Here is a 14,564-nt window from a genome sequence, read left to right on the forward strand (position 1 = left end):
TGAATTCTTTATTTCGTATTATAAATTGATGTTGATCTACTTATTATTATTCATAATAGTATTAGTTAAAATAGTATTTTTTTAAAATTATTGTAATACAATGGTTGATGGCTGATGAACAATCTGAAACTTCATGGAGGGGTCAATGAGCTGAAAAGCTTGGGAACCCCTGCCCTAAAGTAACTGTTGCTACCTCACACACAAAAAAGGGAGAGAGAGAAAAGAGGAGATATGGGTGAGATTATTGACTGAAATCATAGGGATGGTGATAAATACAAAACATTGTATTTGTCTGAAGAAGTCATTTCCTTATATATCTTTTTTATTTTTTTCCTCCTTTTTTTCTATATGCACTTTTTATTTTCTATTTTTCTTTAGTTTTTATTACCATAGTTATCTTTGTCTTTTTAAACTTCAAAAAATTATTTTAAAAAAGCCACACTTTATAGGAAATTCTTTTAGTTGTATTTTGGAGAAAGGTATTTCCCTAGCTACATTTTCTAACAGAGTTCACTGTAAGAGGTATTGTGATAATGTCCCCCTGTTTTTAAAGTATACTAGGTATATAATGCTTCATGAAAATCTTAGGAATATATTCTTTAGATGAACTTTAATTGCCCTACTTTCTCAAAAGAGAGGAAGGCATAAAGATGCAGTCACATGCACAGGCTTGTTTTGCTATCTGGCTTTTATTCAGCCTTTTCTTTCACATTTTGGTCATTTTCAAGTAAATTAAAAAGAAAACAACAATTTTACCATATGTGGTGGACATGCCCCATCATGAAGAAATACTGGTGCAAAATTTGAAAATGATTGGAAGAAATTACAGAGCAAAAAATAGAACTGAAACCAGAAGCATTCTTATTAGGACTACTAGATCAAAAAATGGATAAACAATCTCAATACATAATCATACACATACTGCAGCCAGGATTGCTTTTGCACAAAACTGGAAAAAAATCAATACACCCGCAGATGAAACAATAATTAGAAAAGTATTCAAATGTGCAGAGATGGACAAAATGGCAATAGAACTAAAAGAAAAAGAAGAATCAGATTTTTATAAAATATAGAATAAAATGTATAAGTAGCTAGAAAACAGAAGCCAAAACAGAAAATAGAGAATGCAAATATATGGTGATATAAATAATCAATATTATTATAAGGGTTAGCACTACTGTTGTTATATTACAAGACAAGGTTAAAGCAATAGGAAGGCAATGCAGAATTAAGAATTATAAAAACTAAACAGGAAAGCTGATACAGAAGGCTGTATAATTACTTTATATTGTTATGTATGTTTTGTGTTTTGTTTGTTCTTGTGGTGTTTTTCTTTCTGTTTTTAAAAGATTAAAACATTCAATAAAAATTATTTTAAAAATAAATAAAAAGAAAACAACTGTACCCGAACTCTGGCTTCTGTCAAGTTGGTCCAGACAGCAATCTCCTCTCGGGTGCTCATGTCTGGATACCTATTCCTTTGAAAAGTGGCTTCCAGTTCCTGTAGTTGCTGGCTGGTAAAATGAGTTCTCTGCCTACGTTGCTTCTTTCTCAGGGAGCCATCCTCAGGAGTGGAATTGTCAGTCTGATTCTGCTGTGACTTTTCTGTGTCTATGGAAGCAAAACCAAGGAATCCATCACAGATTTTCACAGTGGTTCAAGACAATATTTTTTCTTGCCTAAACATTCCTACCAGTGAAAGCGATATTTTAAAATGATGATCTATTTGTCCACAATTGCTCAAATACACACACAAGTCATTTGTTTGAACTGAAGACAATTTTGCAGGTATGCCGCTGCCCATATATGGTTTATCACAAAGACTGATCCTTTGGATAAGCCACATAGCGGCAATGCAAAACAGTGTCTTTCATTTCTTGCTCTGAATTCTTCTTAGTGATCATATATAATTTTGACAGAAGCAAAACCCAACTTGAGGAATATTAATGAGTAAACACTGTGGATTGCGTAGGACTAGGCAGCCTAGACCTATTGGCATTTTGTGATTTGAAAAAATAATTTTTCTTTAATAATCATGCAGTCAGGAAAAATATTTATTTTTTCAAATAAAGGATAAGGGGAAGAGATGCTGCCCAAGAAAAATCAGATAAGAGCCAAGAACTCCAGTGGCTTAACAGTCAAGAGAAAGCAGCCTGGGAAGGATCTGCTCTAATGGATCAGATGGTTAAAAGTGGCGGTGGGAAGTTTGCATCTTCAGACTTTCAACATTGTGTTATTGTAGCCTTGCAATAGAGTAGAATTAGCTTGTCTAGTTGTGTTTCCTACTTGGCTTATCTGGGGGAGCTGACAACATGTCACACCTTCCAACCCAGAATTTGAAAATTAGTGAGATCTTTAAAAAATGGAACATCTGCAGAATAGTAGTTTTATTTTTCACTCTAAATATCGTTTTGTTGTTCACTTGCGCTAGTTAGAGCTGCCAGCTTTAGGGTCTCCAGATACAAGGTGGCTGTGAGCACAGCCCCAAAATAAAAATGTAAAAACACAAGCAATTTCAAGCTGAAAAAAAAAGAATTATATAAATACTGCTTCATCCAAAGGCAAACACTTCTTTTATTTGATAGATATAAAACCTCTTTGCTGGTATTGCAAAGTATTTGTTTATTATTCTATTTTTACATTTAGGAACTCAAAGTTGTGAAGTAGCACCACTGCTATTTTGGATAGGTCTCTTCTTATAATTAACTTGTATTCAGAGACACAAACTGATCATATAATTGCTCTCAATAATAGTATAAAACCAAGAGCCTCTACGTCCAAGCCTAATAATAGTAACAACAACAACAATAATAATAAATTATTAGACTTGAATATCCTGACTTAGCAAAAAAAACAACAACACCCTATTTGGAACTGCCTATATATTCAGACACTATCTTAACAGCTCTTAGGTCCTTGGTTAGGACTTGAACTATTAAGGTTTTACCAGCCCCAGACTGTAAATCGAATTGAAGATTAACAACAACAACAACAATAATGTAGCTTTATTTGGAAGTTTACTTCCTGCAGCCATACTTTTAATGTCATTAAATAAGAACATCTGCCTATTCCAGGTGGTTAGGAAGGACTTAATAGATGTACAAAAATGCCAATCCAATCTAAACATCTGGCTGGTTATACACACCAACCATAATACAAAACGATAACCTGACATTCTGGATAGAGGTAAAACTGGTGAGGGAAAATCCAGTGTGTTTTAGGCTAGAGAGGGGATAATTATGTAAACATATTCCAGCCTCCCAAAGCATCAAACACAACCTCAAGTATTTTTTTTAATTTAGAAAGACAGCAAGAAAAAACTCTAAATGGTGAGTTATAGATATAAAAACGTTCAGCATTATTTTATTACCAGTGACATCCACAGATCAGACAGAACTGGAGCAATGTATAATGAACATAAGATATATGCCATGCACATTAAAAATGGATATTTCAATCACCCAACCACATCCACCATTTTGATGCTCTTGACACTCACACTCTTACCCTGCAAATATTTCTGAGTGGATTAAGATTTCATTCTGTTGCAATAAAGATGATAAATTAGCTGAGTTCTGTTGGGAGTCTTCCGCCAAGACTCTCTGACACTTAGATTAAAGGTTGATTGTAATTCATTTCTAAGCCCAAGTGTGAAGCCTGATAACACATCACATGTGTCCCATGAAAACATTTCTTGTTTGATTGAAAATGTTGCAAGAATCAAAAAACAATGGGGGCTTTGGGTTGCTGGATTGAGCGCTTTACTACCAAGCTTCTATACTTCCTTGGGTGAAAGAGTGGATAAATTTGAGACATAGGAGATTACTGCTGCTGGAGGGACATGATCTTCAATTGGGGTGGCATGTTTTTTGTGGTACAGGAAAAATACAGTATACCGAAACTTTCAAAGACATATGTGAGAAATGCTCTATTTTTAGTATGGGAAAAAGTTAGAGCAAGAAGTTATTTGAAAATACCAGTCTAGCTTTCTACGATGGAATCACTGATACTGATATTATTAATCTGAGGAAAATTGTAACATATAAAGACATTTTAAATGAAGAAGGGGAACTTAAAACTAGGCAGGAATCGCAAAACCAAGGGGTAGATTTAATATGGTGGCCACGCCTGCAAATACAATCTAGATATGAAAAAGATGCAAAGATATGTGGTTTTTATAAAGAGCCAACAACACTTGATCAGATACTTTTAGGGTTGGGTGAAAAACTAATAATGAAATGATACACTTACTTATTAAGCATCAGAATGGAAGATGAACAAGTGAAAGAAACAATGATAATATGGGCAAAAAACTTTGGTTATACTATAGAACTACATAAATGGCAAAAACCTTGAGACAGAAATTACAAATTGACAATGGCAATTTCCTTCTTATAAGGAAAACCTGTACAAAATGTTTTATAGATTGCACTTGCCACCAGCAAGGCTAGCAAAGATGTTTAAAACCATGTTCGCTAAATGTTTTAAGTGTAACCAGACACTGGTCTCTTATTATCATATGTGGTGGACATGCCCAAAAGCAAAAAATTTTTGGACAAAATACACACATGGTTAGAAAAAATGATAAAGCAACATATAGACTTATAGCCAGAAATAATACCAGAAAGTTATAATAAAGGAAATTTTAGGCATAATACCAGAAAGTTATAATAAAGGAAATATATATTTAATAGTTCACATATTTACAGCAGCGAGAATTGTATTTGCACAATATTGGAAAAATGAGGATACCCCTACAGATGAAAACATAATTAAAAAAATATTAGACTGTGCCGAGATGGATAGATTGACATTAAAATAAAAGGAAGAAACAGAATATTTTTCAACATGGGATAGGTTTTATCAGTGGTTAGATAAAATAGGTAGAAATTAGAAGATGAAAAATCATCACTATCGTATTTTTCGGAGCATAAGATGCACCTTTTTTCCTCAAAAAAGAGGCTGAAAATAAGGGTGTGTCATACACCGAATACAGCATTTTTTGCCTCCCAAAACCCCTTCACCAAAATGGCTGTGCATAGCCTTATGGAGGCTTTCAGAGAGCTCCTGGGAGATGGGGAGGCAGAAATTTTGCCCCCCCCCCAGCCGCCAGGAGAACTCTATCAGCCTCCATTAGGCTATGCATGCAATTTCTTTGACAAAAAATGGGCCCGTTTTTGCAAAAAATGAGCCATTTTCTGCTCATTTTTGCCCCCCTAGGAGCACTCTGCAAGCCCCCCCAAGGTTATTTATGCCTTTTTTTAAAAAAAACGGACCTGTTTTTACAAAAAGCGGGCTGTTTTGGGGAGGTTTGCAGAGTGCAAAAACTTTTCCCCCCTTTCAGAAAGCTGTTTAACTGATTGATGAGAATTACATTGATCAAGTGCTGTGCCAGCAGAAACAAAGTCTTAGGTGCTGCAGATCGTCAACGATTTCCTTCTCCAGCACATGGATAAATGCACTTGGAAACAACCTATCTACCTACTCTCTCTCCCTACCTACCTACTGTATTTCTCTCTCTCCCCCACCCCTCTATCTATCTACCTACCTACCAGTGACGTGCAGTAAAGTGAGGCAGGGGAGGCACAGCCTCACCACTGTCATCATTAAAAGAAAAAAAATGTAAAAGGAAAAAGGTGAGAGCTGAGGTCAGGATGAGCTAGTTGCTGCCTGAGCCTGCCTCACCGTGGATGACTCTGCTTAACTGTTTAAAAAAGCCTCTAAAAAAGCGCCCTCTACTATGAGGCAGGAGAACTGCATGCCTCCTCTAGTCTGACTTTAGGCATTTTATGATTACTTGAGCAGAGTTAAGCAAGGGTTAAAAGCCTAAAAATTCCTGACGTAGGGGAGGCATGCAGTTCTCCTGCCGCATAGTAGAGGGTGCTTATTTGGGTGGGACTTCTTCAGAGGACAAGAGGCAAGAGCAGAGTTGAAATCCTCTCTGAAACAGCTGGAAAAGGTACGTGTGGGTCGGAGGGAGGGGGAGGAATTCAAACTTCATCCTCCTGGTGCGGGGCTTTTGGCAAAGGCTGGAGGGAAGGACCCTGGCTGTCTTGTCCTCCCCAAGTGTAGTTTAATTGCAGGCAGAGCCACATTGCCTTTTCAAACCTGTAATCAGTGAAGCTGGGTTGGATTCTTCGGGGCTGGGGGAAAGTGTGTGTGCTCTAGTATGGCTCTTTGACTGGCTTCCTGCCTCCTCCTGTGGTCTCCTTATTGGCATGGCCAACTTGGAAAATGCGGTGAAACTCACTTAACAACGCTCTTGCTTCGCAACCAAAATTTTGGCTCAATTGTGGTCATAAGTTCTCTTTCTCTTTCTTTCTTTCTTTCTTTCTTTCTTTCTTTCTTTCTTTCTCTTTCTTTCCTTCTTTCTATCTTTCTTTCCTTCCTTCCTTCCTTCCCTTCCTTCTGTCTCTCACTCCTTTATTCTTTCTTTCTTTCATTTCTTTCCCACTTTCTTTTTTCTTTCTTTTTTCTTTGTTCCTTTCTTTCTCTTTCTTTTTCTCTTTCTCTCTCTTTCACTTTCTATCGTTGTCTCTCTCTTTTTCTCTCACACTCCTTTCATTCCTTCCTTCCTTTCTTGTGTGTATCTCTCCCACTTCCTTCCTTCCTCTTCCTTTCTCTCTTCCTTTCTCTCTCTCCCCCCCTCTCACACATCCCTTCCAATTATGTTCGTAAATATATTCTGTGAACTAAAACCGATGCCCAATAAATCCTACCGTGGTTCCACAAAAATAAAACCCTGTCTTATATTTTTTTAACCCTGACATAAGTGCTTGGCCTTATTTTTGGGGAGGTCTTACTATTTTGGGGCACAACTTGGGGGTGGCAGGTGGGGAGGGGGAGAAGCGAGATGCGTCAATTGCGAGAACTGCGACGGAGCTGGAAGTCAGGCAAGATGTGTGTCTTGCTTCTCCCCCGCCTCACCCTGCCCCACCTGCCACCCTCCAAGTTGCATCCATAAAGGGGGCAAGGGGCAGGAAGCCCTGCCGTGCCCGCAATGGGGTGGAGAAGAGATGGCAAGAATCGCGGCTGCTTTTAGAGCCCATTGAGGCTGCAAAAGCAGTAGGAGGCCTCATGTGCCTCGCGCCCCTTTCAAGAACAGGGGGAAAAACTTAAAATAGGGATAGAAAATAGTGGGGGGAAATAATTATTATATAATAATATGTTAAGATATACAAGAGGAGAGAAAGATGATTTAGAAATGAAAGGTGATAATAAAAGGCATGTTTAAATAATATGAAATAATGAAAACGAAATATAATATTTAGGAATAATAAGACTATGTTTATGTACTGAAATGTATGTTACCCAGTTACCACACCATTCACGCATTGATATGTATCAAGAATATAAAAAATAAAAATTTGATTGAAAAAAAATACTACTATTGGAGGGACATGATCTCCAACTAGGATGACATGCTTTTTTATGGTATGGAAGGAGTACCGGTACATAGATATTTTCATTATGTGAGGAATGCTTTGCTTCATATATGGGAAAAAATTAAATTACAAAACTATTTGAAAATACCAGTCTGGCTCTCCACAATGGAAGCATTGATATATCCAAATCTTATTAACTTGGGAAAAATGTATTTTATAAAGATATTTTAAATGAGAATAGTGAACTTAAAACTAGAGAACAATTACACAAACAAGGGGTGGATTTAGCTTGGTGGCCGTATCTGCAAATACAATCATGATACGAGAAAGATGTAAAAACATGGGGTTTTTATAAAAACTAATAAGATCTTATTAGGGACAGATGAAAAAGTGATTAAATATCCTTTATTTAGTTATATATATCAAATATATATAGTCAAGGAAACAATGATTGTACGGTTATATGATAGAATTAGATAAATGGCAAAAACTTTGGGATAGGAACTATAAACTGACAATGGCTACTGCATATAAGGAAAATCTTTATAAAATGTTTTATAGGTGGCATTTGCCACCAGCAAGATTGGCAAAAATGTTTAGTAATATGTCTGCCAAATGTTAGAAATGTAATCAGACTCCAGGCAGGGGGAAATTCAGCAGGTTCTGACAGGTTCTGGAGAACCAGTACAGGAAATTTTGAGTAGTTCAGAGAACCGGCAAATACCACCTCTGTCTGGCCCTAGAGTGGGGTGCGAATGGAAATTTTGCAGTATCCTTCCCCTGCCATGCCCACCAAGCCATGCCCACAGAAACGGTAGTAAAAAAAATTTTTTTTCATCACTGATCCCAGGTACTTATATGTGGTGGACTTGTATGAAAGCAAGAAAATATTGGAAGAAGCAACATATAGATCTGAAACCAGAAATATTTTTGTTGGGTATAATGCTGGAGGGTTATGATAAAAGGACTATATGTTTACGGTAGTTTTGCATGTACTGACAGTAGCAAGGATTGTATTTGCACCAGGGATGTGTGGTCAGGGGAGGCAGGGGAGGCATAGCCTCACCTCTCTTCATGAAATAATAGTATATATATATACTTTTAGTATATATATATATTTTTATATATATATATATAAAATATTATAATATTATAATATTATAATATTATAATATTATAAACATCTGTCCGGCCGCACCCGGGAGCTGCGGAGGCAGAAATGTTGTCGGCGCTCCCGGATGATGCGAAATCCAGCAGAGGCAGGAAGGTTCTCATCGTTCCCCAGTCGCTTTCGTGCCTTCGTCATCTGGGAGCGCCGACAACATTTCTGCCTCCGCCCTCCGCAGCTCCCGGGCGTGGCCGGATGGATGTAGCCACAGCGACACCGAGGCGGTCCGGGCGGACGAAAGAGCGAGTGAGGCAGCCTGATCCTCGGTCGCTCGCCCGCTGGACTGCCTCGGCGCCATTCTGGCTACCTCCGTCCGGGCACGCCCGGGAGCTACGGAGGGCAGAGGCAGAAATGTTGTCGGCGCTCCCAGATGACGAAGGCACGAAAGCGACTGGGGAACGATGAGAACCTTCCTGCCTCTGCTGGATTTCGCATGCTCCTCGCGACTGCAATATGCAGTCGCGAGGAGCGCGCAAAGTCCAGCAGAGGCAGGAAGGTTCTCGTCGTTCCCCAGTCGCTTTCGAGTACTGCGGAGCGCGAGCCGGCAGAGCACACTCAGGAAGGCGGGGAATGGGATCACATGTGCTGGAGGCTGAGGCAGCCTGAGACTCCAGCACACGTGGTTCCATTCCCCGCCTTCCTGATGACGTCACCAGCCTCACCAGCCATAAACCTCACCGCACGTCAATTTTGCACAATATTGGAAAAATGAGAACACTCCATCAGATTAGGATGTGATTTAAAAAATTTTAGACTGTGCAGAGATGGATAGATTGACTTTAAAAACAAAAGACAAAGAAGACACCAAATATTACTTGACATGGAATAGATTTTATGAGTGGTTAGAAATAAGAGGTAGAAATTATATGAAAAAAATATTGCTATGTATGAATTAAATATAAAGATGGTTTATACTTATAAATATGCCAATATAATTAACAGAAATATGAATAAGCTGAGTCAAAAAGAAGAAGAAGAAGAAGCCTGGTATACCACAAGTTTATGTCTTCTGTAGAAATAACAAAATAATGTATACATTTAATTTCATTTTGACTAGTCTCACATAGAGCAAAAAAGGGGACCTTTAGGGGACTCCTTCCAATGAAGGAAAATGAAGGAACTGCAGCTTACTCAGAAAAAAGCTTCACTGCTTCAATGGGAATCACTAACAAATGTCTATAGAATTGTAACCCAAACGTTCATTGCTTATGAATGTACTCCTGTATGCAGTTACTAATTCACTGTCTCTACACAAGACTATATAGCCTTACATATTTAAATTGTACAAATGAAGATTGAAAAAAAATCTATTCTATTTTTCTAGAGGCCATTCCTCTTACACATAGGGTGAGGTGATAATTGTTACAAAAGAGCAATTAATAATTAGTTGATTTGTTATTGTATTTAATTATGAGAAAAGGTGCTTTCTGCCCGTGCACATCCACACTATTTTGCATAGATATTTTGCAGATCAAAAGTAGGGGCACCAGGGCACCTCAGCCCCACACTAATTTTCAGTGTTTATAGTAACATGTGACACTTGTATTTGGTCATATAATATTATAAACACTTAAAAGATTTCATCTGGCTTCAGCAAAGCACTTTTTATTTGATGATAACATTTCAGTGTTCATCTTATCAAAATAGTCAGTTTAAATTACATATACTTCATTACCTTTTTCATGTAACTTTTGAATCTGTGTTGTTAGTATGGTTCTGTTCAGTTTGAAAAACCATAGTATGAATAAGATCACAATGCCGTCCCCTCAATCAGCATGGTGAAAAAGTCTGACAGGAAAGCTGAAAGGGAGACCATTTTTTTTGTTCTCCTAAAGCAACGACGCTCCACCTGAGTTGAGATCAGCACCCATCTTCCAGGCATGTCAAAAAGCAGTTAAGAGAGGCAACCTGATGAATTGCAGTGGATGATTGGATTGCTATTTTCCCCCTTGGAATGAAGGCAAATAGGAAGTTCCACACATTGAATATGGGAAATATTGAGGTTTCAATTATTTTTGAGAGCTGAATTTATACAGTCTATTAAACATTCATTTTTATAATTTTTCAATACTGAATACTGAATACCAATGAAAAAACACAAACACAGTTTCTCTTATTTAAGGAAAATCCCTTTAAAATGAGAAAGAAGGTATCTGTTCTCCTACTTACCATTTGCTTGCCCCTTGTGCCTATGTGCATGTTGAGGTGTCCCAGATTCTGAGAGGGAAAGAGGGGGGCTCTGAGCTTCTGGGTCAATGAGCAAGTTGAACTCCATCTGCCTGGCACAGGTGCAGGAGAGGAACTGAAGAAATATATGGGGAAGTGTGAGGGGAGAGATATGCTTACCGAGGTAAATTAGTTTCATTGAGACTTACCTTCAAGTGTTTACAGCTCAGGCCAATAGCATGATCAAATTAACCAAATTTCAATTTACTCAAAAAAGGGTTTTCACAGTGAGGCTCAATCCTGGAAAAACATACTGTATATAGATTTGCAGACTAACATTTCATGTAAAGTTTTAGCCATTTTTAAAATAAGGGGCAGTGCAGATGTATCCTCCACTTTTAGAGTAATTTATTTCTGTATTCTCAAAAGTTTAGAGCAATCGTATCATTCAATTGGCAGAAGTACTGTAGTTGTGAATCTGGTCAGTACTGGCATCTTGCAATTATTTTTCTCTTCATTTTTAACCTGCATGTTTATGAGGTGTATTAAAATTATTTCTGTACATATTTTTAAACAATGGATACTGACATTTTATTTCTGACTCTGACTCTCTCTCCTCCTCCTCCTCTCTCTCTCTCACACACACAAATCTGAGACGCAGCTTAGAGAAGAAACTTTAAAACAATATGCATTTTCCCCGGACAGCAAATTATGGTTTGAGACTTGAAAAATATACACACACAAACATACATACACATACAGTGTGTGTGTGTGTGTGTGTGTGTGTATAATATATATATATATATACACACATACATACATACACACACACACACACATACATACATACATACATATATATAAAAGCATAGGCAAGCACACAAAAATACACATTTATATATGTGCAAACATATGCACAAACAGCCCTGGGTCTATATAGGAACCAGTGTTTTCTCATGCATTTTGTACATGGAGCGGAGCCCACCAATGATTCTTACTATTGTGAGGGTTTTTGATTCCAAGAATTATGCAGAAATGCAGAGTGCATTAATTTATTGGACTAAATGGAGAGGTGTGTGTAACTTTGCTGTCTGAATTTATTAAGCCCCTTAGCCCCTTCTCTAGGAAGCAGCAATTGGTATAAAATAGCAGTTTTCTCTCCTGACAGCAACAGTTCAATCCTCAGATCCAAAGTTTTCTCTTTTGCCTGCTACAGATTTGCTTGGTATAGCCCTCAAAACCTCCTAGCAAAAGGTAATTAAGTTTTGCTATAGTAAAATTTACTTCACCAAAGGCTTATCCAGCAAACTTACTTTTGCCATACACAAACATCCAGCTTTAGTTTATTTTTCTCTATCAATAACAATGACTAATGAGTACAATGTTTTTGACTCATTTGTTTAATTATCTTTTTCTAATTTTAGGACGTGTGGAGAACAGATCATGTTTTAAGTCATATTTATGAAGAAATATTGAAAGTTCAGACAGATTTTCTCCTCCGAAATAATTCGTGTATTTAAAAAAGTAGAAAATCAGAGAATGGTGTAATATTCTTTTATCTGATTCCTGGATTTAATACATTAGATTTTGATGTAGTTTCTCACTGGTTGCATATATTTGTTTAGGAAGATTGTAATGTATAAGTCATCCCTCAAGAGATTTTACAGTATGATTATTTGTAATAATGGTTTCTTTTCATTCCTGCTTTTTTGTAGATTATTATGGACGATTATTGAATTCAGCCTTTTGAAATTCTGCTTTGTTGGCCAATTGATTTTAATTTGGTCTAAAAAGCAGGAAACCATGAGTTCTAGTCTCACCTAAGGCATGAAAGCCAGTTATCTTCGGCTAATCACTGCCTGTCAGAGCAACCCCACCTCACAGGGTTATTGTTGTGGGGAAAATAGAGAAGAAAGAAGTATCAGGTAAATTCTCCACCTAATTTACTTATAAAACAATAAAAATAGGATTAAAAATAATCCAATAAATAAATTGTGGAAAGCACTTGTTATTTCATATATGAATCTGCTCCAGTTAAATTTGAGGCTAGTTCTTTTTATCCAATGCACTTAGTACAGATGATAAATGTTCTACAAAAATAACATACTCCCTTCCCCAAGAAATAATATAGGTAGTCCTTGACATACAACCACAACTGAGTCCAACATTTCAGTTGCTAAGTGAGATATTGGTTAAGTGAGTTTTGCCCCATTTTATGACTTTCTTGCTACAGGTGTTGAGTTAATCACTGCAGTTGTTAAGTTAATAACACAATTAATTGTAAAGTCAATCTGGTTATCCCATTGTCTTTGCTTATCAAAAGGTTGCAAAACCTGATCAGATGACCCTGGGACATTGCAACTGTTATAAATATGCCAGTTGTCAGTTGTCAAGTGTCTGAATTTTGATCACATGACCATGGCGATGATGCAATGGTTCCAAGTGTGAAAAATGGTAGTAAGTTATTTTTTTCAGTGGCATTGAAACTTTAAATGGTTACTAAGTGAACTGCTGTAAATTGAGGACTACCAATATTTGTATATTTAGTGCATCACTCCTTCAACTTTTAGAAGCAATCTTTGAAAGCTTGGCAAACAAGTATTTATTTTTCCTGTTTTCCTTACATTTATAAAATCAGTCAGAATCATACAGTACCTCACGGTTGTTCCTTAATTCCTGACTTGAAACATTGGAAGGCATTTCATCATTATGGATTACTATCATAATTTTAAAAATTATCTTAAGTACAAAATACTTTGTACTGTTACCATACCAATAAAGCCATGTGATGAGTTATATTTATTCTTGGGAACCAAACCACTGACTTGCTTTTCCTTGCACATTCCAGGCAAGAGAAATGTGGGGGAGAAAAGAGATAATTTAGAATACTATGTTGATTCTATGTGATTCTGGATGTGATATTTTTGTTTTGTTTTGACTCAGTTTAACATGGATATTTGCTAGAGATTGTTCACAGTTCTAGGAAAATCTACATCAACTTGTTTATTCATAACATGGTTACTGAACATAACAAAGATGAACAACAAATTGAAATGAGTTTTGATTGAAAACATATCAAACTGGAAAACTGATGCAAGTTTAAACAAAATCCATTCATTTTTTTACTTAGAACTGGAGCAGTGTGAAATATCAGAACCATTTTTTCTGCACTTCTGATCATAATGGAAATAAAAACAGGCACAAGAGAGACCATTATCAACGGGATGAACAGCAACTGTTACTCAGAAGTAGTTAAGGACTGTCAGTAGGACAAGCTGTGATCTACTTGTATCACATTGTCCCTCTTTGTCAGCTGCTGTTCCATTCGATTTGTCTGAACTGACTTCCAATTCAAGTTGCCAATATCTGGGCCAAATGTACTCTTAAATAAGATATTCCTCAGTTTGTTTCTTCCCATCCTCTGAAATTAACAGATGTGGTTTGCAGTGTAGGGAAAAGACATTTGTTATAAGAAAGGGATAATTCACAATTATTCATAATAATTGCTTCTCTGTTTGTTCACGTGAAGTTTAAACTTACCTGCCAAGTACACGGATGTCTAATATATCCTCCAATTTATAATTGTTTTGATTTCCTGATTCACAAGCAAAAACAATATTTCCATGTTTAGTGCAGAATTAAAATATGTCAATAGAAATCCAAGATTTTAATATGTGATAATTGAGGACACACCTCTGTCTCCAAATGCCATTTCTAGATGAGATGTATTTTCTATTAAATACTGGTAGTTATAAATATTTTGTTTTTTCAGCATTTTGAAGTCATGCCAGTGCAAATTTATTCTGTTTATTTCCATTTTGTAAACTGTGCAAAGTTTATTATAA

General features: G+C 36.8%; 1 protein-coding gene across 1 annotated transcript in view; it reads right to left on the reverse strand.

Annotated features, from left to right (window-relative positions):
* LOC309393258 (pituitary homeobox 3-like) overlaps positions 1–10,828 on the reverse strand; it is a gene marked incomplete at its 5' end in the record, with an annotated part of 31,907 nt that extends 21,079 nt beyond the window's left edge. The window contains 2 exons of the mRNA XM_081955240.1: positions 1,406–1,611; positions 10,723–10,828. Of these exons, the coding sequence (XP_081811366.1) occupies positions 1,406–1,611; positions 10,723–10,828 (312 nt within the window). The remainder of the gene's footprint in view (positions 1–1,405; positions 1,612–10,722) is intronic.
* Between the last annotated feature and the right edge of the window lie 3,736 nt (positions 10,829–14,564).

Source organism: Natrix helvetica (assembly GCF_964273705.1).
Source record: "Natrix helvetica genome assembly, chromosome: 5".
Classification (NCBI taxonomy): domain Eukaryota; kingdom Metazoa; phylum Chordata; class Lepidosauria; order Squamata; family Natricidae; genus Natrix; species Natrix helvetica.